This window comes from Ictidomys tridecemlineatus, chromosome 7 (genome assembly GCF_052094955.1).
Source record: "Ictidomys tridecemlineatus isolate mIctTri1 chromosome 7, mIctTri1.hap1, whole genome shotgun sequence".
NCBI classification, from domain to species: Eukaryota; Metazoa; Chordata; class Mammalia; order Rodentia; family Sciuridae; genus Ictidomys; species Ictidomys tridecemlineatus.
Window position 1 is genome coordinate 157686154 of NC_135483.1, and position 25453 is coordinate 157711606.

Below are 25453 nucleotides of genomic sequence, written 5' to 3' on the forward strand. Positions count from 1 at the left end.
TCAGTTAAGGGAAACCCAGAGGCCAGAGCATGTGTGAGAAGGAACAGAGCGGATAGTACCTCGAGGGGACTCAAAACAGAAGGATAGCATCAGGGACTAATTTTTCATTTGAAAAATAGATTGTCTCCTGTTCCCCAGGCAGTCTGCTGCTGAGAGTAGATGAGCTACAGTAACCAGATTGGTTCATTAAAATATGGTCCCTTTAGTTCAACATGACTCATCTTTATGATGAAGCTGTGATTCTGGGAACTGCATGTGCTAGTTTTGCTATTCTCATGACACCTGAAAGAATAACATAAAACTTAATTTTTAATGAGTTCATATTCAGTTGACTGTCACTGTATATAGCTCACCCCTGTATGGACCCAGCATCTAATAAAATTTGGTAATACAAACTACTATCACAGCATTCCCTTTGAGCAATAGCCTTCCCTAACTGCTTGGTACTGAAAGCTTGTAGATTTATTTTAAGGAAAAGTTCTAGGTAATTTAACAGTCCCTCCCCATCCTTCAATATCTCCACCTCACTGCCCTGCTCCATGGGTCTTCACTGTCATGTTAATATAGTTAGGTTGCTTTGTTCATGTCTACATTCCCAGAACCTGAACAAGTACCTGATACACAAAATGTTGAATTAATGAATGAATGCAAGTCATTTGCCCAATCACGTTTTGGAAATCTGAAAGTCTGAACCACGGACTTGTACTTCTGTTTGTCTGAGAACAGGGCTAATGAGAAGTCCTGAGAGGACTAAGAATTACTGGGTCAGTACTACCTTCAGCAAAGGCACAGACTTTATGGTTGCCAGAGGCTTAGTAGTCAGAGAGTTTCCATTGTTATCATACTGCCTGAAAAAAGAGAGAGTTCATTCAAACTGCTTTCTAAAATATTAAGAGCCTCGGGCCTCTGAGGTAGAGCAAGTGTGTGTGTATTTCGGGAGCAGAGGTCGAGGGAGGTGGAACCGACAGAGTTATTCGATAGATTTCACAAAAAGCTTGGTTTCAAAGTTACTGTTGAGCCTGAAATATTAGTTATTGGGTAAATCCTATTAATGGTGTGAATCACCATTTGGCTTTGCTCAAATGCTGCATACTTTGTTGAAAATATTCTTGCAGCATCTATATTGTAATATCTAGTCTAGCAATAGAGGCTTAAAATACCATATTTTATATGAATTGTTGAAACATCCATTAAGCTCTATTAGATAACTTGGCTTCTGGCACAAGAAGCTGCCTGGGAGACAAAAATATATTAAAATATTCATTAATAAAAGGACCAGCACAGCAACAATTTGCCTACAGAACCACAAAACAACAGTAAAAACAAAGAAATTGGAAAGCGAGCCAAATATCTGAATAATAAAATTCATGGGAAGAGTCTGCCTAAATTTCTGTGGAGCTGGAGCATATACAATTTAGGAAACCTTCCCTATGAAAAAAAAAGATAACATTATAAAAGTAAAATTGTATAGAGAGGCCTGGAAAAAGACTGGCCAAGGTGAGGGGTTCTGAAGTAGAAGCCACATGCTTTCCATGACATAATAGCCTCTGCCCATTGCCATGGTCAGTGTACTCATGAAGGGTGGCAAGGTCTACAGAATAGTCTTTTAGTTAAATCCAAGACAAAAAGAGAAATGTGCAAAGAATAGAGAAAGAGGCATATGTAGCAACAATAATGTCATAGCAATGAAACACTGGAGTGGGAGCAGTAGGAAGTTAAGAGTTAGAAAAGAGGGAAGTGTTTATTGAGGAAAGATAGGAGAAAAGAGATTTGCCCTATGGGAATCAAAGTGCTCTTTAAATCTGAGAATCCAGTCGAAGAATCAAAGTGCTATTTAAATCTGAGAATCCAGTCGAGGGTCATTGCTCTGTCATGCTAAAGGCTTATCAACCATAAGACAGCTATTTTATTGCTAGGAAATTGCTAGACAATTGTGGAGCTCACCCTGAGGAAACAGAGTAAATGCTTGGGAACATGCTTCCATCTTTCAGTCTCTTCTCTCCACTTCACCTTACATTCTTCTTCCCTCTCTCCATCCCACTTCCACACCAGTGTTCCAAACAGATTTAACCTCTGAAGCAGCACATTGATTTGAATGAAAAATTCTATGACATAAGTGATTTCATAATTAATATCCATCCAAGCACAGGCATCCTGCACTTTCAAATTTAAAAGACTTTCAAATTTGTTAGACATAATGTGAGCAATTAGTCAGCTGGCCTGAGTTAGGAATGATTGAAAGTCAAACATGTGGACCAGTTTGGCGAAAACTGTCCTTTTCTTCTGATGAAGAAAGCAGATTTTGGAGCTCTCCTTTCCCAATGTACTAAACTGCGAGTTGCCTAGATCATGAGCTTCTTGCAGGCAGAGATGAGTCTTGCTCATCTTGTTTTTTAAAATCCCTAGTCTCTCACTCGGTGCTAGACATTAGATGGGTGCTCAACATAGTGCAAGAAATGAGCAAGGAGAGGATGTGTTATTCCTTTCTCATTTCCTGCAGACACATTAAATGCTAAGAGGCTAGAAAAGTATAATGCTGTATGATGAGATGCTTGATGTCCACTGTATTAGAGATCAAAAAATTACAGACAGTATTTTGAAATGTGTTGATTCATAGAAGAGTCATAATGCCCAGGAAGAAGAAAAAGGGTAGAAGAAGAAGAATTCAGCTTCTGTTTCCTTACTGATTTTGGCAAAAGTTAGCTAATCATGATCCTGGTGCCTTTGTGGATACACTTGATGCCAATTTAGTGAGAAAGATAAATGACTCAAAAGCATAATGACCTGGGACATTTATGAGAAAAATAAGTTAACCTTTATGTCCATTTCCATCCACATCAGCACCTGCCTTGTTTATATTGACATATAATCATAAAACAAATACAGAAAAGCCCTTCAAACCAGGTTCTGTATCTACTATTTATGGAGGAAAGTAATTTGCCAATACATCTCAGCAAAGAAATCTTTTAATATGTTTTAAAGCCTCCGTATTTCAAGTGTCTGAAAACTTCACCTGTGGTATGCAGATTCATTAATCAAAGCCACTTAAACACTTAATGTACTCAAGATTTACAACTTTAGAAAATTTGAACTTTTCAACCAGAGGAAATAACTTCTATTCCAACCTAAAATCTCTGTTGGCTTTAGAATTAAAATAGCTCCACCCTTAAGAACACAAACCCTCAAAATTCCTTTTCTCCAACCCATAAAATAGGCATGATATGAGCTCCCCCTACTGGTACAAGACTATTCCCACTGCAGGAATCCAGTAAAAAAATAGTTTCTATGAGTAGCAAATAGTATAAAAAGAAAAAAAAAATGCAATTTAGTATTAAAAAGAGGAAAATATAAACAAATGTTTGAAAACTGAACAAATAGCCAAAATAAAACAGAAAATCAACTAGTTTCCCAATAAAGTAATCTCTGTGGGAAAAGAAAACAAAAAGAATGCAAAAGACATGTTTACAAATATCTGAGAGCACCTGTTTAAGCCCCACCCAAGATTAGACAGACAGAGTATACAAAACAGCTGTCACTCAAGAATGATCATAGGTCCTCCTTCACATTCAGACATAACAGCCAGCAGATCTTAATTGTAGTAATGCTTACATATTGATAATGGGTTTCTCCCCTTAATAACACATGTGAAAAGCTGCAGGCTTTAGAAAAATAAAATAAATTGCAGCACCATGGAAACTGAATAAAGTTTGAAGGTCTTGGGGTTTTCGGCATTGGGAAGTGATTTCTGTGTTGCTATATGAACTGAGAAACAGAGGGTAGAAGCCGTAAGTTTTATATTTCAAGCCACTCAATTAGTTGTCTCCAGAGCAGAAAATCCAATGTGAGAGAATCAATGACAAATGTAGGTAAAGTGCTACTGTGGGGACATTCACACTGACAAAGCAGGGGGAAAGCTGCAAAGGTGTTGCTGGTGATAGGCTGTTATAGAAAAAAATATAATGAAAGAAATAGAACTCCTACTCTTTGAGTCAGCAGAAGGGAGCTGTTTCATGATATTTGCTATATTTGTAAGGCTGCAATTTGATTATATCTGATTCTGTTATCACAATCTGTTACATATCCTACATAGAATATAAATACATAAAACCATTTAAAGGCCACTTTATAGAACATTCTATTTTTACGTTTTACCTTTTACTGCCACACCAGTGATGATGCTTAAATCGTATACATTTGAAATGGTAAATGAAAAACAAAGACATCAATGTATATATAGGCTTTATTGAAAAGCCACCAGCTGAAAATGCCAAAAGAACATCAGACTGTCTCCCTCTTGAAATTCCAAGAAAATCACCTTACATGAATAGAAGAGGCTCAGTGCATGGGCTTTGGTTTTATAAATAATGCTTTTTTGTGAAAAAGGTTTGCATTTTAAAAGTAAACTTATGCGTTCCATAATGTTGAATGGTACTGGACAATTTGAGGCCTGTAAAAGGATTCTTTATCTATTTTTTTTCCTTCTCTTTTCCATAAACTTCTTTATTTTCATATGGAATATTTTGTTGACACAAAAGTCAATATAGAAAGAAACAGAAAAGAATTTGAGCAGACTTGGGCCACAGCAGATGGGTCACCTTCCCACCACCCGCACTACGTCCACTCCAGTCAGATCAGGATCATCTTCTCCTGTTTGACTATCATATTCATGGTTGCAACTGCAATCAATCCTCCACACCAATGCCAGGGCAAACTTTAAAAAATATAAGCCAGCTAATGTTACTGCTCTTCACTTCTTCCTATGACACTGTGAACAAAATACAAATTGATTGCTTCTCTGCTCTCATATACCATTTTCCCACTTAATCACTGTGGTGTGTTGGTCTTCTCTCCAATTCTAGATTTCACTGAGGTCTTGCCTAGGGCCTTGGCACTTGTTTCCCTCTTTGCTCCAAATTCCCTGCTTCTGTGTCTTAACTTCCTTACTTCTTCTTCTAATGAAGCCTTCAGTAAATGTCTCATTATGTTATGGCACCAGCTTTACTTTCTTAAAAATAACCATTCTCCGAAATATTCTGGCTAATTTATTTTCATCTAAAACACGGTCAACACAAGTCTAATAATATTAGTCCATATCAATAAATTCTAATATAGTAATAAGTAATATATTATTAATAAATAGTAGCAGAGTGAACATGCCAAATAAAAAATGTGTGTGTGTGTGCGCGCGCGCATGCTTGTGCACACAGGCAACTTGTAAGCCAAAGTCACATCATGCAAAATGAAAAGCAAATAAATTTCTGATTAGTGTAAAATTTCCACTTAAAAATACTTTACTCTCAGTGAAGTTAATAAATGTTTAATACATTTTAATACAAAAGATTAAACTTTTCTATTTTAAATCATGGACTTTAAAATACATGCTAGATGACACATGAAACAGGGAAAAAAAGGGAAATTTTGGAGTCTCAAGAGCAGGGGTCTAAAACCTGGCTTTGTCACTAATACTACATGTCACTAATTCTTGTTATACAAGTGACACTTTTTGTTTCTCTTTTCTTCATGGGAAAATGAACATGATACATTTTTTTTCCTGAAGATTTATAGCTTATATTTAATACATGGCTATAAAAGACTTGATACATAGCAGATCCTCATTAATTTCTTAATAAAGACAATGAAAACTGTGTGGACTTCCTTCACACACACACACACACCCACACACACACACACAGAGAGAGAGAGAGAGAGAGAGAGAGAGAGAGAGAGAGAGAGAGAGAGAGGGGCAGTGATGAGTTTTTATAATTGTCCAATTTGAAAGCAACACACCTAAAATTAACACACTATTTGAAGCACTTTTCCATCTACTCTCTTTCCTCCCGCAATAACCTCAGGGATTAGTAGGCAACTATTGTATTTTACTTTCTTGTAGTCTTGTCCCAGAGGTACAAAAATTAGAGATTTTATCCAAAGGAATGCTTTCTCAGCATTATTAGAAGGTTCTGTGTGCTAGAAATGTCAGAAACAGTGCTTTATAATTCTTAGCTATTTAGAGCTGAAAACTACTTAAGAAAAGTTAGAAAAATATCTTTAAGTTTAGAAAAATGTAAGTATTAGCTGAAACAAATGCATTTTTGGAAGACTATTCAGTACAAAAGAGTCCCTTTCATAAATTCATTAGGCCAATTGTTTGGTATTCACTGAAATGGGTTTTGTCATTTGTGGTTGTTTTGCTGGCAATGGGAGACACCTGTCTCTTGTTTGTGATACAGAGGGATGTGCAGATGGGTCCAACTGATGGAGGTTTTAAATGGTGGTTAAAAAAAAAAATAAACCAATTTAAGTTTAAATGGAACTAAGTGGTTTCAAATCTGATTTTTCCCCTTCCCCAGACATTGAAATTGTTTTGTGTTCCACTCTGTGCATCTTATCTAACTGTTTTACTCTCTTCCCTTTGGGTATTTTCCCTAAAGAGAGGGGCTGGAAGAGAATCGCTTAAATGCCTGTGTCTGTATGAGGACAAACTCAAAGCTCATGACCACTTTCTCCTTTGCAGCTTTCACACACTGTCCAACATGTACTCAAGATTTAATAGATGAATGGAAAAAGAAAATGTGGTATATATACTCAATGGAATATTACTCAGCTTTAAAGAAGAGTGAACTTATGGCATTTGCCAGTAAATAGCTGGAGTTGGAGAATATCATGCTAAGCGAAATTAGCCAGTAACACAAAATAAAAAGACCGAATGTTTTCTCTAATATAAGAATGCTAATTTACAATAAGGCAGGGGGGACTAGGGACGAATAGCATTACATTAGATTAGGTAGAGGGAAGTGGTGGGAGGGGATGGGAGGGGATGTGGGGATAGAAAAGATAGTAGCATGGAACAGATATTACTACTGTATGTATATATGTGACTACATGACCAATATGATTCTGCAACATGTACACTCAGAAAAATGTAAAATTATATCCTATCTATGTATAATATGTCAAAGTACATAAATGCATTCTACTGCCATGTATAACCAATTAAAACAAATTAAAAAATTAAAAAAAGAAATATACAATAGCAAATGAAAAAAAATGTGGTATATAGACCTTTCAAAAACTTTCCTCACAACAGATTACCTTTCTATAGAAATTCCCCAAAAGATTTGCATTAACACAGGTAACTATTTGTGAAAGAGATTGAGAAAGAAAAATTTCTTCAAAATCATGAAAATAATTTTCGTACAGAAATTATTTTAAGCTTTAGGCTTGAGGTTCTAATTACCTTCAATCTAAAATTTAAGTAACAAATCTACTCCGAGGAGACCACTCCCCAGTCTCCATGTGACCTACCTGCAATGCAGGGCAATAGAGAGAGATCTCTGATGATCCAGAGGCCAGGAGACAAACGCATGGAGTTCGGACAGAGTGTTCAAAGTGCACAGGATAGTTTGTTAATTTCTTTGATTTAAATATCATCATTCAAGAAAAGTGCTTCTTATTCAGGTGTCCTTTAAAAATGCTGGGTAAACAAAATTTAGTATGCTTTTACAGCAAGACTTTTCAGTCCTGCTTATGACTTAGGAGACCAATCATGCGTTTTCTAGGATTAAAGTTTCCTAAAAGTAGGACTTTCAGTGCTAAAACTGGAAAAATCTCAGGCATATTGCAACTAGTTGCTTGTATATAACTCTTCAAAAAAATGTCAAAATATGCTACATTTCTCAACCTCATTTATCTGTGTACACCATGGCAGAACAGCATCTTGAGGCCTTCAAGTTCCACAGGGTACATTTTTAGGAGTGCTAGAGTACAGAAAGGTTGTCTAGATCTCTCCATCAGTAGAATGAACAGTGATTTCAACCTTCATCTTATCTGGCAGAAGAAATATTTTTGCAATCAAGTATCCACTAGCAGCATTAAATGTTATTTCCGATGGGTGAGAAAAATGTGTGTATGCTGGAGTTGGGAAAAAAACCTACATCTGGAACACATTTATTTTTTCCTTCTTAAAGCATATGTATGGCAGGTATAGAAATAATCAAGAGAGAAATACATTATATAAGTATGTACTATATGTGTTAATATGAAAAGAAATTTAGCTTAGAGTTGGAATGCATAAAATCAATATGGCATACACAAATCTGAAGCTACTTAAAATTCCACTTCTTTTGTTCCAACTTGAGCACTGAAATTCTTCTACATCATTTTGAACATCAGTGCTTTCCCCTCCTTCTGACATTTCACATTGGACAGTCTTTTTCTCTCACCAGGCTGCTCTCTCTTTTTTTTTTTTCATCCAAAGTCTCCTTTTTATCCTCCACAACTGTCTTTTATATCTGAGTGCAGCATTGCAACGCTGTTCCAGATTCACTTGTGGGGGAAAATAGATGAACTAGAAGAGCATGAGGAAGGGGCAAGGGGTCCGATTTGAGCTTGGCTGAAGACATAGACTCACTTTGCAGATTTCTCAAGAGTTAATGTCTATAATAATATTTTCTACTCCCATTCTAAGTTGAGGGTCCTATTACCAATTATGGGGAAGTAGAACAATGGTCTCTCTTTTCATGTATGCATAAATTAATTTCATTCTTTGTAACTGACATCACTGCTCTTCCCAGTTCCTTCATTCACCCCTTAATTTAATATTATTCATCAAGCATCTACTCTATGGAAGGTCCACTTCTATGAAGCTCTGCTGGTTGAGTCTTTACTTGTAGTCTTCATTTTTAGTCTTCTGAGAGTAGTGTGACTTACTTTAAACTCACTTGCTCTAGAATCTCCAAGACATCATGGGAAGGTGCCATTTTCCTCCTCCCTCTAGGTTTGCAATATTTCTTAAGTTAAAGCTGAAGCTCAGAGAGTTCTATTCTTTCATGTCACTAAATTGCAGTAAGAGTCTTTCTGGATGTGAGGAAGTAATATGAGTGTTTCACTTTTCAAGTTATATTATTTGGTGGATGAAGCAAATTTATGTGGCATAATCATTGTAATTCCCTAAAACCCCAGAAAAGATAGGGTCCCTCCACACACTCTGGTTCCATGTCAAATTAAATGAAGGCATCAAATGGATTTCCAAATGATTCTATTCTCTGGCCAAAGCCATTTGGTGTTTTAATAAGTAATTTGGAAGTGAAATAAAGTATTCACATAGGGTAAAATTACCTCAATTACCTACAAACTAACTAGAATCCTAAAATAACTTCAAATTTTTTCTCTGCACACCACTTTTAGGATAATAGAGTAGATCACAAATGAACAAATTGATATATTGATATCAGATGCTATATACTTCAAAAATAAAGTGAATGTAGAAAAAAAAGTAGCTCTCAGGCAAAGCTTGCAATGGATTTTTTGCAAGACTTCTCTTGGGTTTTCTTGACATCTTTTAGATCCTGAATACGAAAAATGGTGCTTATTTTTGAGGCTGATTTAGGTTTCTGGGTATCATCTTGCCTTATTTTTACTGGAATGGATCATATTCTTACATTTTTATTGTTGTTGCTTTTCAGTCCTCTTTCACTAAGTTGAAACACATTTATAGTTACTTTAGTATAGTAAAACCTTCACATATTCAATCTTATGTTAGAATTTCAAATAATTGAAACTGCAACATGCAAACATGAATGGGAACATTTGGAAATTTAGGTACACTTTTTTGTTGTTTTTAGTGTTAATGCATTGTTCAGCTGAGCAAATATTTAATGAACTCCTACATACAACAGTTCTTGTATTGTGATATACAAGTAATAATACTAATTAGTCCCAGGCACATATGCACACAGATTATTTCCATGAATCAAACTAATAGTGTACAAGAAAAATTTATGAGAGATATTTAGCTCAATCAAGGGATTGAAAAAAATCATCCTGAAGAATATGATTACCAATTTAGTCTTGAGAGATGAACAATTTTTAAACAAACACATGAGAAGAATTTCAGGAAGAGGGAAGAGCATTAACAAAACATTGAGGTATGAAATCAACTGATGGTTTTTCTCAATGATCTACTCTCTACACAAGAGTGTACCTGAGTGTCAGGTCTGAGGTGTAGAAGATGCATGATGAGGATGGAGGGGCAGGAACTGAATCAATTCCAGAGGTCATTGTATCTCCTAGGGAAAACCAACTTTTATCCTAAGGTTGATATCCATTTGGGGGTTATAAGCCAAGGGGTGGCATGCTTAGATAAGTATTTTACATAAACAATTCTGGCTATGCAAATACAAAAATTTTAGGATTATAAGACCAAAAGCAAGCAGACCTTTTACAAGGCTGTTTTTCCTAAAGCCATACACAAAAAATGTCAAGAGGCTGAAATAAGAGATTGTGGAGGTCTGAAGATAAAGATCTAAGAACCATTCACAATACAAAATCCACAAAGTGTGCTAATTTATAGGATTCAACTTGCTTTATAACTATGCCACATTCTATTTCAAAGCAGATCTCAGCATAAGGGAGTTTTCTTCGTGAAAACCCATGGGTTTCCTGAATCAACGCCTGGATATGGTTGGACAGCCTGGACTTCAAAGGTAATGTGAGCATGAGTTTCCAGAATATAGCCATTTAATATCATCCCACTATTTAAGATGCAGTAAAATAACTCTACTACTAATTCTTTTCTTTAAAATGCCAGCTGTGTTTCTCTTTAATTATATTTAAAAATAACACCTACTTTCAAAGATAACCACATTCAAGCTGCTATTATGGTTGTCTTTTGAGTAACTGAACAAAATCCCTAGCATTGTAAAACTCTCCATTCCTTAAGGATTAGCTCTCAAACTACATTACGAGGCCTGAGAGGACCAGAAAAGACGGCGCTATATAACTCTACATGTCCTTTCACCACGTTGCCACCACTGCCACTTAGATCATTGCGTCAGAAATTCTATGTGCCAAAGGTCATGTTTTTCTGTTAGTGTCAAGGTCTCTGGAGAGGACAGTCAGTTCATCTGGAATAATTCCTGATCTATCTAAATGCTTACAAGAGCATGTGAAATCTCTTAGCACAGCCAGGACCAAATATATGCAGAATACACATTTTGTGTAGATGAAATTATAGAGATGAGCTCCCTCTCTAACTGACTCTATTACCATGATTTTTTTTCCTGTGGATTTCACCACGAGAAAATACTGAGAGAACAGTACCCTATTAGCCAAACCATAGGAAAAAGAATGAGAACACACCTGGAAAATGAGAGAAAATGGGAGGAAGGAAAGATAATTTTATAAGAAATACTATTTAATTAGGAATGGATCCAGTTTAAGTGATCCATCTGCAGAACAGGTTGTTGAAAGTATCAGGCCAACCTTATTTAAAATCCAGCAAATCCCCTTTTTATTCTTCTCAAAGAAGGATCCGCACCAAATACACAATTAAAAGATTTTTCAGAACCAGTTCACTAACTGACAGGCACTGGAAGAATTCTTTTGGCTTAACTCATTGAGCTAGGATACTCACATTATTTAAACATATTGTTTTCTATTTATTCCTGGATTTTCTTAAAATCCCCAAGCTATAACAAGTGTGTAATTTACCAGAGAATATGAAATTGCTCTTTGTTAAGTACATATTGGAAATCATACACGACAATATGTATTGTACATTTAATTCAGTAAAAAAAGCTATATTTTCAAATCCGAATTTGAAACCAATTCAATGCAATTTGGCATGCACTGCTGCATGCCTAGGCATTTTTATGCATTAAACACAGTCTGAAAACAACAGAAATTTTCTGCTTGCTTGAAAGTATCCAATCCAGAGAAGTGTATTTTATAAAAACCTCCAGTACAAAAATACCTTAAGAGATATAATTGTGGATTTAACTACAGCAACATCTAGGGTATTTATTCAATAAAGACTCACAGACAACATTGCTAATGTGAGTAGCTGACTAGTTGGTGTATCTAACACACACAGGGAGTCTACTAGAGAATATGCCACAAACTCCCGAAATTCAATGACAACCTGAGAACAGAAACTTTATGTTTTTCTCTTAATTGTAGATGTCTCCTCACTTCCTCCCAGTTTCTGCATAGTGCACCATCAAAACAGCAGCCAAGGTGATCTTCAAGATCACCGGTCCCATCACAACATACCTCTGTGCTCCAGACTTTCATAAGGGTGCCAGGAGCCATCCATTACCCATGTGTAAACTGAGTGATGTTGAAGCCTTTAGGCACAGAAGCCCAGTTTTGGACACTCGGAAGTTTGAGAACGCCCTATTCATATGGCACCCTGTTCTAGTGCATTGCTCAAGTTCAAGCATAACCTCCCAGAGATGGGTGTAGCTTGTCAAATGTCAATCAACCTTTTTACTGCAAGACCCCTGCCACACCAAGAAGCAAGCATGGAACCAAGACTCCACTAGCTGAAACCTTATCCCTGCCTTTGATGTACTCCTCCTTAAATAAAGAGTGAGGGCCTTTTTCAATGAGTCAGTTCCAGCTCCCATCAGGACTGGAAGACCCATCAGACTCTCCTCTTTTTATATCTAATTTTTGACTTTGTTTTTACTTCTTACTGATTATTTCAGATATTTTATTTTCCCAGGTAGCTCACACCTTCTGGGTAGGAACCTACCCTTTTGGGGTACAGGCTACCCAGTTAGAAAGTCTCCCAGCTCACTCAAAGGAAGAGCCATTCCCTGTGGGAGAATCTGAAAGATCACTCTCCCTCTCTTTCCTCATCTTCAACCAAGCAACTTCTTACCCACTTTAGTCCAATTAACATCTTTGATCTTCTTGGAATATCTCAAAATGCACCCACTTCAGAGGTTCGGCATCTATAGATCTCTCTGCTAGAATGTCCCTCATTTATTTCAGGGTTTGTTCCCTCTTCCCCTTTTTTATCTTTTTCCCAACTTTCCTGATCACTCCCCAAACACTGGCAACCCTCCCTTCCCTTATCCCACTATTTTCCTTCTTCATAACACTTGTTACCATCTGCAAGTCTATATTCTTTGTTTTTGAGTTTACTATTTGTATCCTTTCATAAGGAATAAGCTCAACAAAGGCAGGGATTTTCTTTTGTCTGTTTTGTATTTTATGGGTCTTACTGGAAGCCTTGATTTCATATCCACATTTCTCTCTTCATAGCTACTAGGAGTGTTGCACTCTGCTCACAGTTGAGTGCCTCTTCAGGTCAAGTCCGTAGCTGAAGAGAGTCATCTGGTCTGAGACACACTCCCTTTTGTGTGTTGCCCACAGGATTGGTGATAAATGGGGGATGTAAGGCCCAGCCCCATCATCTCAATTGAGCAGAACTCATAAGGACCATCTATCTTGAGAACTCCATATCGGTTGTGATCTGGCTTTTTAAAATCTGCACCAATAAAAATTCTTCTCTTCCTAATCCACAAACATAATTCCTAAGAGCAACCATCAGTAAACTTCGCATAACAGAAATCTCAAAGTACTTCCTGGTAAATCCTGACAGACTCACAAATGAAGAAAGTGAAATAACCTTTCTGGGGTCACTTGGCTAATTAAATGGTAATCCAGGTCTGAAATCCATAGAATTGAGAGCTCCAGAGACTGTGCTTTGAACTACTGCCTCCTATAACTACTCATCTGTTACATGTCTACACAAACACACATGTGTGCATGCGTGTGAGTGTGTGACAGGGTCCTGCTGCTTTGCCAGGGTGACATCGATTTTCTGGACTTAAGCAATACTCCTGCCCAATTTACAGTTAGCTGGGGTTCAGGTGTGCAACATCATGCCTGACTTATATTTTTTAATCATAAATGTTAAATATATTAAACACCTTAGAGTAAATACTTATAGCAGAAGAAGGGGATTAGGGATAGGGAGACAGAGGGGCCTAACAGAAGACAGGAGATGGCAATCATTATATGCTATGAACTTAGAAGAATAATTAACTTAAATAACAGACAATAACACAGGCCCACAGGGTTTAATACTGCACTGAATAGAACAGATGATTTCAGAAGTTAAATTGAGAGTGGGAAAGGTATAAGAAGAAGGCATTTAAATTGTTTTTTTCATAGGATTCTTGGTAAAAAGTACAATTTATATAAAGCACAGAATCTGAGGTCTGGTGTAGTCATTGTGAACAGCTACTACCGGAGGCAGGATAACTTTGAAGACAGTTTCCTTCCTTCCTGAAATTTCAGGATCATGTTAGTTACCATATTTGCCATTGGGTCTGTAGTAAGATATTCATCCTTTCTGATCTTTATTCAAGGGCTACCGTTGTGATTAAATAATTTAGGTATTATCTATTAGTTATCCTTTCAACATTTAAGAAATCATAGGGCCTTTTAAACATGATTATACATGTTCACAGATTTACCCAATTCATATTCTAATATTGAACAGAACTGTATAGTACAATCTTTCCTTCTATTTTAAAGAAATCTCTTTCTAAAAGTCTCAGGTCCACCTAGAAATACTTTGCCATGTTTATAGCCCTGTGAAAATTTTTTCCTTATAATACACAGAATCGAACCCATACCACAAATCCCTCCCATGTCGTCTTCATTGGTTTCCTGTTGGGACAATATGCCTGCTGCTCTAGTTTTAAGAATTATTATTTATTGTTTTCAAATGTTTAACATTATTCCTCCTCTCTTATCTATCTTCTGTAATTTAAGTTTCTTTGGATACATTTATGTTCCACAGTATATACAAAAAAGGTGATTTTACTTTCCTTCAAGGTTTCAAAGCTAGATGTTTCCTTTAAGTACTAAAAACTGTATTGAATTCATACAGCTATTATTATCCTAGCATCAATATTTTAAATCATGGGCTTAAAATTAGTAATTAAATATTCAAGTCTAATTAAATTGTTCATAGAAATTATATTCTTAGAGTAAATGGGAATAAAATGCAAAAAAATGAATTCTTATCATTTCATCTTTAATTTTTTGAAGTTGAAAGTTGCTCGCATTCATTTATTATGATCATCTTTCCTGTAAGTAAATACTATTCTGTTTAACTGATAAAATAAATGAATCACCCAAGGAATTGGAGACTAAAACTCTATTAGGTATCCTTAAAGTCAATTAAAAAATCTAGAATGTGAATCTCTGAATTCATCATTCAAAACCATTTCTATCAACTACACATAATGACTAAGTTCTTCCTCTATATATAATTTTTAAAAACACATATGGACAACTCAGACAAAAATTTGTAGCATCCATTTCACTTTCTGCTCTATTGGAGGGAGAAAAAAATTCTTATTTGTAAAATGGTATTCATGTGTGAAATACACTACCACACTACCACACAGCCAAGCTAATAATAAAGTTCCCTTCTCTTCCCTTTTCACTTTCCATCATTCTCACTTTGTCTCCCTCCTTCTGTTTGCTTCTTATATTTTTCCAACATTAATATCCATTACATGTTCCTCATTCATTCTACTTCTATGTTATTACTCCATTTTGGTATTGTTTCTCTTTGAAGTAAAGAGAAAGCAAGATAGATTCCAACTCATGAAAAGCTGAAATAAGATTTCAGTTGAGGTTCAGATAGCTCATCTTTAGGCAAAAGAACAGCAGCTCTCAGGTTTAGCACAGCAAGAGGAGTTTCTACTTTCTACCTTTTATGGATTGCCTTGGAAGACTCTCAGACCCTGCATGCTTGGTGGAATTTCTTTCTTGATCAGCATTACAGCTGAACTTTATACAATTGATTTCTGTCATGCTTTGGCTGTAAAGTGAGTCTAATGGGTGGTTGGGTGGGGATACGGTGAGGCTTGTGATGTTTGCTAGTGTTGACTGTGACAAACTCCGGTCAGGACAAGGAATGAGTGCAGCAACAGGGAAGAAAAAAAAAAATACTTATTACTTATTTTTATGTAAGGTTATTTTATGGGATGAATATTTAGTTCCTTGTTATTTACAGTGTATTTAAAATTTTTTTCTGTAGGGGGTTATTTTCCTTCTCATAATTAGAATCATAATTTTCCCACTGTGTGCTGGGGAGAGAATTTATATGTAATCTCCCTGAGTGTAGAAACTGTGATCATCTTTATCACTGCAGTTCCAGGAATCTTGCCACAGGACCCAGGTTATATTATACTTGTTCAAGTCAACTAAATTCCTGAATATTATCAAGCCTATATTAGAAGGAAAGATATTTTTTTAAAAAATGATTTCTAAATTCTCAAACTTCTTACGAATCTGTCAGTTTTTAGCAATCCACATTATCAGAAAGATTTATGATTTGTTGCAATGTCATCTTTTCTTGTTATACGTGTAGTGTTTATAAATGTTTTAATTATGTATATTTATGTAATATAAAGATTATTTGTAAATAATTTTTTCAATAATTAAAAATAATATGTCAACTGGTTTTCTAACAAATGTTATATATGATAAAAATTACATGGATACTCATATGAAAATGAGACTTTATTTTTAAATAGAATAATTTGACTTGTTACTTGTTGACATCAACCTATTAGACCTGTATAACCACATAAGTGGTTATATTCTTCCTACACACCCATGCTCTCTTGTACCCCATGAAATAAAACTATATATATCCATTGGATCTATCCTGTGTCTTAAATACATTTTATTTTTATGATCATTATCATAACATCCCCTATGTTAGTAAAATTTAATTGGGGTCCTGTCTTATGTACAGCAAGATAGTATATTTATAATAACTTTAATAGTTAAAATATAGTTTTCATTTTACTGGACTTACTTTTAATTTTTATGTATCTAGCAAAAACTTTAACAATCCAGAATTGGATTTTAAAAAAAAGAAATAATAGAAAAACAGTCATAACCTTGCCTTTAAAATATGACTGAAAAACATGGGTTAAAAACAATCCTTAAACCACCCACATATCCTTGGATTTTGAGAGGAGGCATCTTTAATACTTTTTCTTTCTGCAGTATTTGTTGCTTAAGGAAGTCTGTGGGTAGATAAGAGATTATTATCCCTCCTACACACCGATTTCTTATTTACAACATTAAATCTCCATATATACAAGCACTTGGAACACTAATCCTTTTTGTTCAATCACTTTCTAAAATTCTTTGGAATTTTGTTGAAATTTTACCTTCCAATAGAACATTTTACAATTAATTATAGTTTATCCTGATTTATCTTTTAAAGCATGAGCATATCCAAAAAAGATACCTGAAGTAGATGGTTTTTTTTGACCACATATTTTTCTTTGAAAACAGAATTCCATAAACTGTAAGTCTTATGTTGAAAACTAATAATGCAAAGTTATTTCTTATATTACAAGTTTTCTGAATCACCAGGAGAAGAGCATAGACTCTGAAATGAGAAAAGCTACCCTTAATATTTGTATGCAGTGTTTGCTTCTTATTACTTTGCAAATTGCCCTTATGAATGAATGCACAACTGTAGATCATGTCAGAGACACAGTCAACATGTTATACTAATAAAGTTAACCAGTTGAAAATTTCGTCTGAATGAACAGATCAATAGTTAAAGATTTTTAAACTCCTATAAAATGCATCCAAACAAGTTAACATAAATTTTATGAAACCTTTATATCCCTTTTATTTGCAATTAAAATGTTCCCTCAAATGCAATAAATGTCAGATATGCACTTGTGCAAAAAGTCTAGGCTTAAGTTATTTAAAAAATAATCAAGTCTAATTTTCATTACTACCACAATATTTACTCATTTAAAAATATAGTATAATCAAAAAAAGTAAAAATTGATGTATTTTAAAATAATTTCAGAATTTGGATGTTTAATAATATGATTTATGTTAGTCACACATAAAAATGTTTTCCAAGTAAATTTGTTCACTTCACTATTTGGATCAATGCACTCTATTTCGGAATTATGTTAACTTTTTGTTAAAATAAGAAATTGGAAAAATGACCACTAACCTTCCAAAATGCTTGTAAAGATGACCTAATTATCAACTAAACATAGTACTGAGAATATATTCTGTAGGCACCAACCACTTAGAAAAAAATTCTAGCTATAATTGAGATTAGCCAAACAATCATAGGTTATTTAATCACTCCAGGGTAATTCAAAAGAAACTGATTCTGGACCCTGTGATGACTTGGTTGTAGGCACTATATTAAATACAGAGCCAGTACAGTAACATCTGTACAGCAGAATATATGTATTTAATTCAGGTGCACTGAAATCAGAAGCACTCAACCACTGAGCCAAATCTCCAGCCCCCCTCTTTTCTTTTTTTTTTTTCTTTTTTTTTTTGTTTTGGTATTTTATTTAGAGACAGGGACTCACTGAATTGTTTAGTGCCTCAATATTGCTTAAAGCTAACTTTGAACTCATGATCCTCATGTGTCAGTCTTTGGAGCCAGTGGGATTACAGGCATGTGCCACCATGCCCAGCTCAAATATATTTTATGTACAACTCGAAAGTTATGTAAATTGTACTCTTGTATACCACTTTAATTGTAGCTATTAAGACTTTTGGCATCTTGTAATAAATATTTTAAATAAAATTAAAACCATTAGTATTCCAGAGCACAGTCACATGTAGATTGGGGGAAAAAAAAGCAAATTGGTCAAAAATTAAAACATTTACCTCTAATTTTAAAAAAGCTTGTTCAGCTAAGAATAAATACACATTACTAAAATTTTCAGAATCCTGATTATTTAAAAGATTTAACTCAGAATGAAATAGATTTTTTGCTCTAGTTTTTCTTAAACATCTTAAGAAATTGTCATGTTTCTTTTTTACTCTAAGTTACCACAAATCACCTATAATTGAAAGGAATAGAAAAAATAAAAAGGAAAAGAAAACAGAAAAAAGTGGTTTCCACATGATGTATCACCCATATATTATGAAGTAAGTTATAAATGTCATACTCAAGAGATTAAAATTATTTCCTGAAAAATTCAGCCTTACTCAGATCACAAGACAACATAATGAACCAAAGATTTCAATATAAAATGCAACAAGCAAAAGTAAATTCGACTTCACTTTCATTTGCATGCACTAACAACAGTGAATGAAAAACTAAAAACTAGTGTCTGAAACAGAAACTATATCCTATCATTTAAAAAGAAGAAGAAATGATGCATGCTGTGATAGGAGACTCAATTTAACAGGAAGGGAAAGAAGATATCCTGTGTTCTGTGGATTTTTTTTTTTTTTTAAGATGCTAGAAAATGAACAAGGCTTGTTGGAGGAATAGTGGAACAGTTCAATCTCAACACAATATCTGCCAAATTAGATAGTCTACACATAAAACTAAATGGCTTGAAGGTATACAGAATTCTGCATAGAAATTACTTCCTTACAAAAGCAACATTTTAAAAATTAAATGATTTCTTAATATTCCAGTGATGAAACATCAACTTGAGGAAATGCTTTTTTTTCCTTTTCTTTTTCTTTAATATTTAATTTGTTCTCTGAACTCATCTTTTCAAAGCCTCTAAGGAAGCTTCCTTGAGAATAGCATATTAATTAACCACACTGGGGTTGGGGGTCAACTTAATTTCTTGAAGTAGAGAAAGACGGTCCAAAACTCAAGTGACTGTCCAGTATCATGTGATGCTGAAAACAGTCCATGCCATTGACTCCTGTTTAGTTTTAATCTTTATGGGGAAAACAATATGCTCCAATATGCAGCTCTAATTGTGTTCCCTAAGTGTAGTTTATTTGAATTAGTAAAGCCTTTTACCAAAAAGTTACATGAGGCAACTTGAATCTTCAGTTTCTCAAACTAAATAACTGTGCACTAAAAATCTGCTTTTCCTAAATCCTCAGTCTTCTTCAAACTATGCATTTAAAACGTAACTCAAAATCATACATTTAATGATTTTACAAAACTTAAGAAGACCTTGAGATATTGATATTTTTATTAATGCTTTGTTATTAATCTTGAAATTATATATAGGTTTTTGTTTTGGTTTATGCACATAAAAGTAGAATTTCACCTGGCCTTCATTTGGAAAAGCACTTGAGACATTTAGAATGAGTTAGCATTGGAATTTTCATTTGGTTTTAAGTACATTAGATCCAAATTTTAAATTTTCTACCTTTCTCTTACATATTCCTATAAGCAAAATGAAATTCAAAAAAACATGTATCATATTTTTATGGAAAAGAACTATATTTTCATGTAACCAATAAAGCAAAGATAATATCTTGGTTTCATTGATTTAAATTTGTTTGAAATTTTTTTCTATTATGAATGAAAGTTCCTTTAATTTCAAACTCCAAATTTGGTAATCAAGACATTGACTATATGAAAATTATATGCGTGTTAATATTAGTACGTTGGCATTGAAGGAAGTGTTATGTATTTTTTATTAAGTATTATGTACTTTAAAAGTGCAAATCTAAATGATTTCCTCATGATATCTTTCTGTCCTCACATATATGCATGGAAACTTCCTTTTTTTAGGAAGTTTTGACATTCTGAGTCTGTCTCAAGGACAGCTTACTCAGACGCAAGTAAATGAACAAAAAAAATGAAATGGAGATAGTATATGATTGACAAATAGAGTAATTCGCATGGTAGATACATTTTCTTAGCAAGGAGAATGATTTTTGTTTTCTCTTTCCTAAAACAAAAAATGTAAATTTATCTGAGACCTTGTAATAGAATATACATAAGAAAATTATCCATAATAATATCCACATGAGTTTTTAAGTATAGAAAAATAGCAACCTCCTACCTCCATCTCCAGATCCTGATCCTGTATCTGGTAGGAGAAAAAAAAATAAAACAGAATTTTTATTCACTAGAAAAAAAAATATTTTAAAATTTGACATCTCAAAGTTCAAGTTTACTTTCTTAGTCTAAACCTGTAATATCATTCTGAAACTTACTGATAATTAATCTGATAATGTATAGTTACACCTATTTGTCAATTACTACTAACATAATTACATAAAATTAGTTTCCTATCACTTTTGTTCTTAAAGTTTATAAAAAAAATCCACCTTTAGGAAAATTCCTAAACATAACAGTACAAAATTCCTCAGATTTTTATTTTAATCAGGCTAAATTTGAAAACTTTAGCAACATAAAAATTAAAAATGAATGGCTTTAACAATAAGTTTTCAAAATTAAACAGTCCAAAAAACTAAGTGTTTAAAAACTGAACAAATAGCAAATAAACTCATAGGTAAGGCTTATATTCTTGAAAATTTCACATGACCAAAGAGAAAACGTTTAAAGATAAAACTTTTTATACAATTGATAATGTTTAACAAATACCATAATTGTTGATACTTCTATCTATAAATAAATTGTACTTTGTTTTTGAAATAAAGAAAGGAATAAACTTAACTTGCATCTTTGGGTTTAAAATTGGTATATATTAAGTGATGTTGGAAGAAAAAAATCACCCCCTTCTGAATTTCTCTTTCTCTACTTCTCTCCCACCTCTTCCACATGACTAAAATTGACCAAAGTTGTCTGAGAACTCAGAAATACCCAGTTTTCTAGTTTTAGTCAAGACCACTGAGTTTCCACTTGCTTTTACTTAGCACAGGTAGACATCACCTTCCCTCTGCATCCTAACTTCTTCACATTCTAAATACATTGAATTTTGTATTTGTAAAGTTAGTAATAGGAGTATGATTAACATTGAAATCTTCTGTCTGATGTACCATCATCCCACATTGAAATCTCAAGACTTATATCCAATGTTACCTCTATGAATTTTTACTTGATGTTTTAGTTATATTGAAATAAAACTTTACTTCTCTTTGTCTGCCTCCATGACATATTATTGAGAGACACTACAGAGAAAGTAGCATGGTGAATGAAAAATCCAAAGAAAGTTGACAAATGGAAGAACACATGCCTCCCTAATAGTCCTCCATGTTACAGCATTAAAACTGCCTGGAAGGAGCAGCAGTGAAATTGTTAGACTTAGTGGAGACTCACATTAAGTAAATTCACAGGTTCTGAGACTGTATGACATCAAAATGTTGATTCATTAGACATATGCTAATGTGATGGTATATATCTTTCCTTAAAGGCGAGCTAATTTGTGAAATCAATTTATAATAAAAATATTTCTTGTAAATATAGAACCATACAAATAGTTTAATCATGTTTACATAATATAATGACAATAGATCAATAAAAACTTGATCTGTTATTATCTCCATCATTGGAGAATATTCTTGCCAACTGGACTGATAATCATAAGTTTCAACATCATTTCTTTTGGACAAATAGTTGCACAAATAGTCCATATTTGCTAAATTTCCTTTTAGTGTTCTTTCACAGATAAAATTTATTGACTTTATTTGAATTAATTTAGAAATTTATTTCCATATTATTTGTATTCATCAGGAACAAAATCACAAGTTATAGTATTATAGTGCTAATACATCTACTATATTTAAGTTGAATGTATACTTTGTCATTTTCTATTAAACTCATAAACTGTGTACATTCATGTATGGGCCATTCGCTTCTATACTTACATGCACATAAGAAAAAATGCCCAAAAGCTTATGAGTTCCCAGCTCTAAATATCACTCAACGAATGACATAGGAATGTTATTTAAATTTCCTAAACTTTTCTTCTATTTAATGGGCATAATGATACCTATCTCATTGGACTATTTTGAGGCTAATGGTAAAATAGCTTATTTTAAATGTTTAAGCACAGTCTGGAACATAATAATATGTTGAATAAACATCTTGCATATTCATTGATAGGTTTTCTAATAAATGTGGCTGTGGGAAATCAGAAAAAAGTGCCAGTAGTATTATGGCTTTTGTTTTCCATGTATGTTTCTAAATATTCAAGGGACATGGTCCTTAAGACAATTCATGTTTGATTTGACTCCAGATAAAGAGCTGGGGAAGAAAGCAGGAAAAGACTGGGACAATGAATCCATTCAGTCCATGGCATCATTAGAAAATAGGGAAAACTTTAATGTTTTTTCAATTATAAGATGAGTCATCTTGGCAAACCAGAGATCAGCAGCCTACTAAGGACTTATGAGGATGACAGAATACCTATGAAAAAAATGTTATGTTACTGGATCTGAATCTGGGCTCCTAGTTAATGCATTTCCCACAAGGCAAAAAGTTAAAGTGACAGTGAGACCGTGAGGAGACTGTCCAGTAGAAAAAAATATTTTGTGGACAAAAACCAAAATATATCTAAGTTCAATGAAATAAAATTAACATAAAATTATATATTCTGTGACCTTTTTATTCCTACAGATCACAATTTGCCACCTTCAGTCAGTGTCAAATAGTCATAAAAAATAAATGGAAAATCTATGAAGAAAAAAGCATGAAAAACTCTTTCAGATAAAAGAATTCCGATCTTCAATTTATTTACGGCTAAACCTGTTTAGTTGAAATTATTTTTGTATTTGCCTCATCTCTCAAATCAAAAACATTTTTGATTTGCTAGTCAGAGGAAAATGCATTCAGCAGAACTAGCTTACTAATTGAATCCTGTGGAATCTAAGTGTGTGAATGAGCTCAGGACAGCTTAGTCAATTGTGATTACATTTTCAACTTGGCTAAGTGTTTATTTCCATAGTATCATCCAGCACATCAGGGACTAGAAAGAAAAGACTTGAATGAATCAGGAGAATGTGATTGTGTGCACTCCTAAGAGGCTGGTAAGTCAGAAAGACAGGTCTTAGCTAACAAATATAATTTGCCACAACCTTAATTTCTGGTCTATTGTTAGACTGTTGCCTCATTTGAGGATTGTCAGAGAATCACAGATATACGCCCTGCCGTGAAGGAGCAAATCCTTTCCTCAATATTCTGGGACTTGCCTATACTTTTTCTGGTTTCTGGGAGACTAAGTTTCTTCTATTTTTTTTTAATTCCATTTGGCCTAAAGTGTTATTTTTCATTTTTTTCTTCCTTTAGTATGGCTGACTGAATTTTCACACAATTAGTTTGTTTCTTGCCTTTCTTTCTGTTTTTCCCACCTCTATTATGAGAGCAACAGGGGTGTGTCCTTCTCTCCCCAGTGTACTTGGGAAGCCCATGAGGCTCATGCATTGCTGTCACTTTTATTTGTTACTATTCACTCAAGACTAAGGGTGCATTAGCAATAAAAAGCAGCAAAGCACCTGTCCACACTGCCTCGTGATGCTTATTCAGAAAGGGCATTCGCATCTAGAGGCATAGGGCCTAGAATCGTTAAGGAGAAAAGACTACTTAACCAAAACCAAATCCAAAAGCCTGCACATCACTGTGAGAAATAGCACCAACCCTCTTCTGGTCAGTGTGAGAAACCTTGGTAGTCATGAGTACATCTCAGAATATTATTAACCATTAACAATCAATGGGCAGAAGACAATCTAAGGAATATAAGACTTTTCTCCTTGTTCCTTTTCCACTCTTTCCCAGACACCAAACACACATCCTTTAACTTAATGTGCTAAACAGAAATAACTTCTATCTAAGAGGAACTTTTCAATAAAATAGGTCTATCCCAAAACCATTTTCTATTTATACCATTGAAAAAAGTTCATTTTACATCATTATTATTTTTCCTCAATAAATTTACATAAGTCAAATTCTCAGAAATTATAACTTTCCAGAAAGATCCCCATTTGCCATTAAGGATGACTCTTATGAGACATGTAAGTTTCTTTAATACAAGTACCAATGATAAAATCTAACCTAAAGACTCAGCTCGATTTTAAAGAATAGTTTTGTCAAGCTGGGCTTGCACGCCTCTAGTTTTTTCGGCTGTAATGTTGTTAAGCTTTAACAACCACTGCACAAAAGGAAAACACGGAAAGCTAATGAGCATGTGACATCACTCTCCCCCTTTATTTATATCATCCTTCATATGTATAACAGCTAAAAAGCTTTATAAAATCCCAACTTAACTGTCAGAAAAGACAAATGTCATTATCAATTATATCTATCACCAATACATTCTTCAATATAATCTGCTAAATGGTAAGAAGAGCATTTTGTTGAGCTGCTAATGTTAGGTATTAACTTCAGAACTTAAACCTTCGAAGATGCCCTCCAGGACATAGCTATATTTATCTAAACAAACAAGAAAACAAACAAAGTTTATGCTTGTATAGATAGATTTCTACGTATTTGGTACCTGAGCAGTCAATCAAGATTTCCACTTATACATATTAAACTATCTGTACCTTATTCAATAACTTATTATTTAATTCTGCCAATGTCCTTATGACACAATTTCTTTTTTGTTCAGAGTGATTAAAATGTAAAAAGACAATAAGAATAGTGCAGTATTTTGTACCAAAGAATAAGTGGCTCGTCTAGTCAATATGGAGTCTGAATTATTTATTTGAAGACAATAGGAAACACAAGACATGATTTTTTGGATTCAGAATCCATAAGAAGGTCTCAGGGAGGGTCACATGCATACCTGTGGCACACGATCCTTCTGATACCACAAGTATCTCACTCTGCTGTTTGCACGCAGCCTGCCGCAGGTAACACTCGTTCTGGTAGCTCTCCCCATTGGAGCCACACACAGGCACATAGTCACTGTTGCACTGGAGAACACAGATGGAAGCTAATGTTTAGTACTGGAGTCAGCATCCCTCT

At 34.2% G+C, this 25453-nt stretch overlaps 1 protein-coding gene across 2 annotated transcripts in view; it reads right to left on the reverse strand.

Annotated features, from left to right (window-relative positions):
- Tmeff2 (transmembrane protein with EGF like and two follistatin like domains 2) overlaps positions 1 to 25453 on the reverse strand; it is a 256780-nt gene that overhangs the window by 221027 nt on the left and 10300 nt on the right. For both annotated transcript variants that reach the window (XM_021725752.3, XM_005324358.4), the window contains exons 3-4: positions 25272 to 25401; positions 20589 to 20615 (exon numbers count right to left, since the gene is read on the reverse strand). In XM_021725752.3, the coding sequence (XP_021581427.2) occupies positions 20589 to 20615; positions 25272 to 25401 (157 nt within the window). The remainder of the gene's footprint in view (positions 1 to 20588; positions 20616 to 25271; positions 25402 to 25453) is intronic.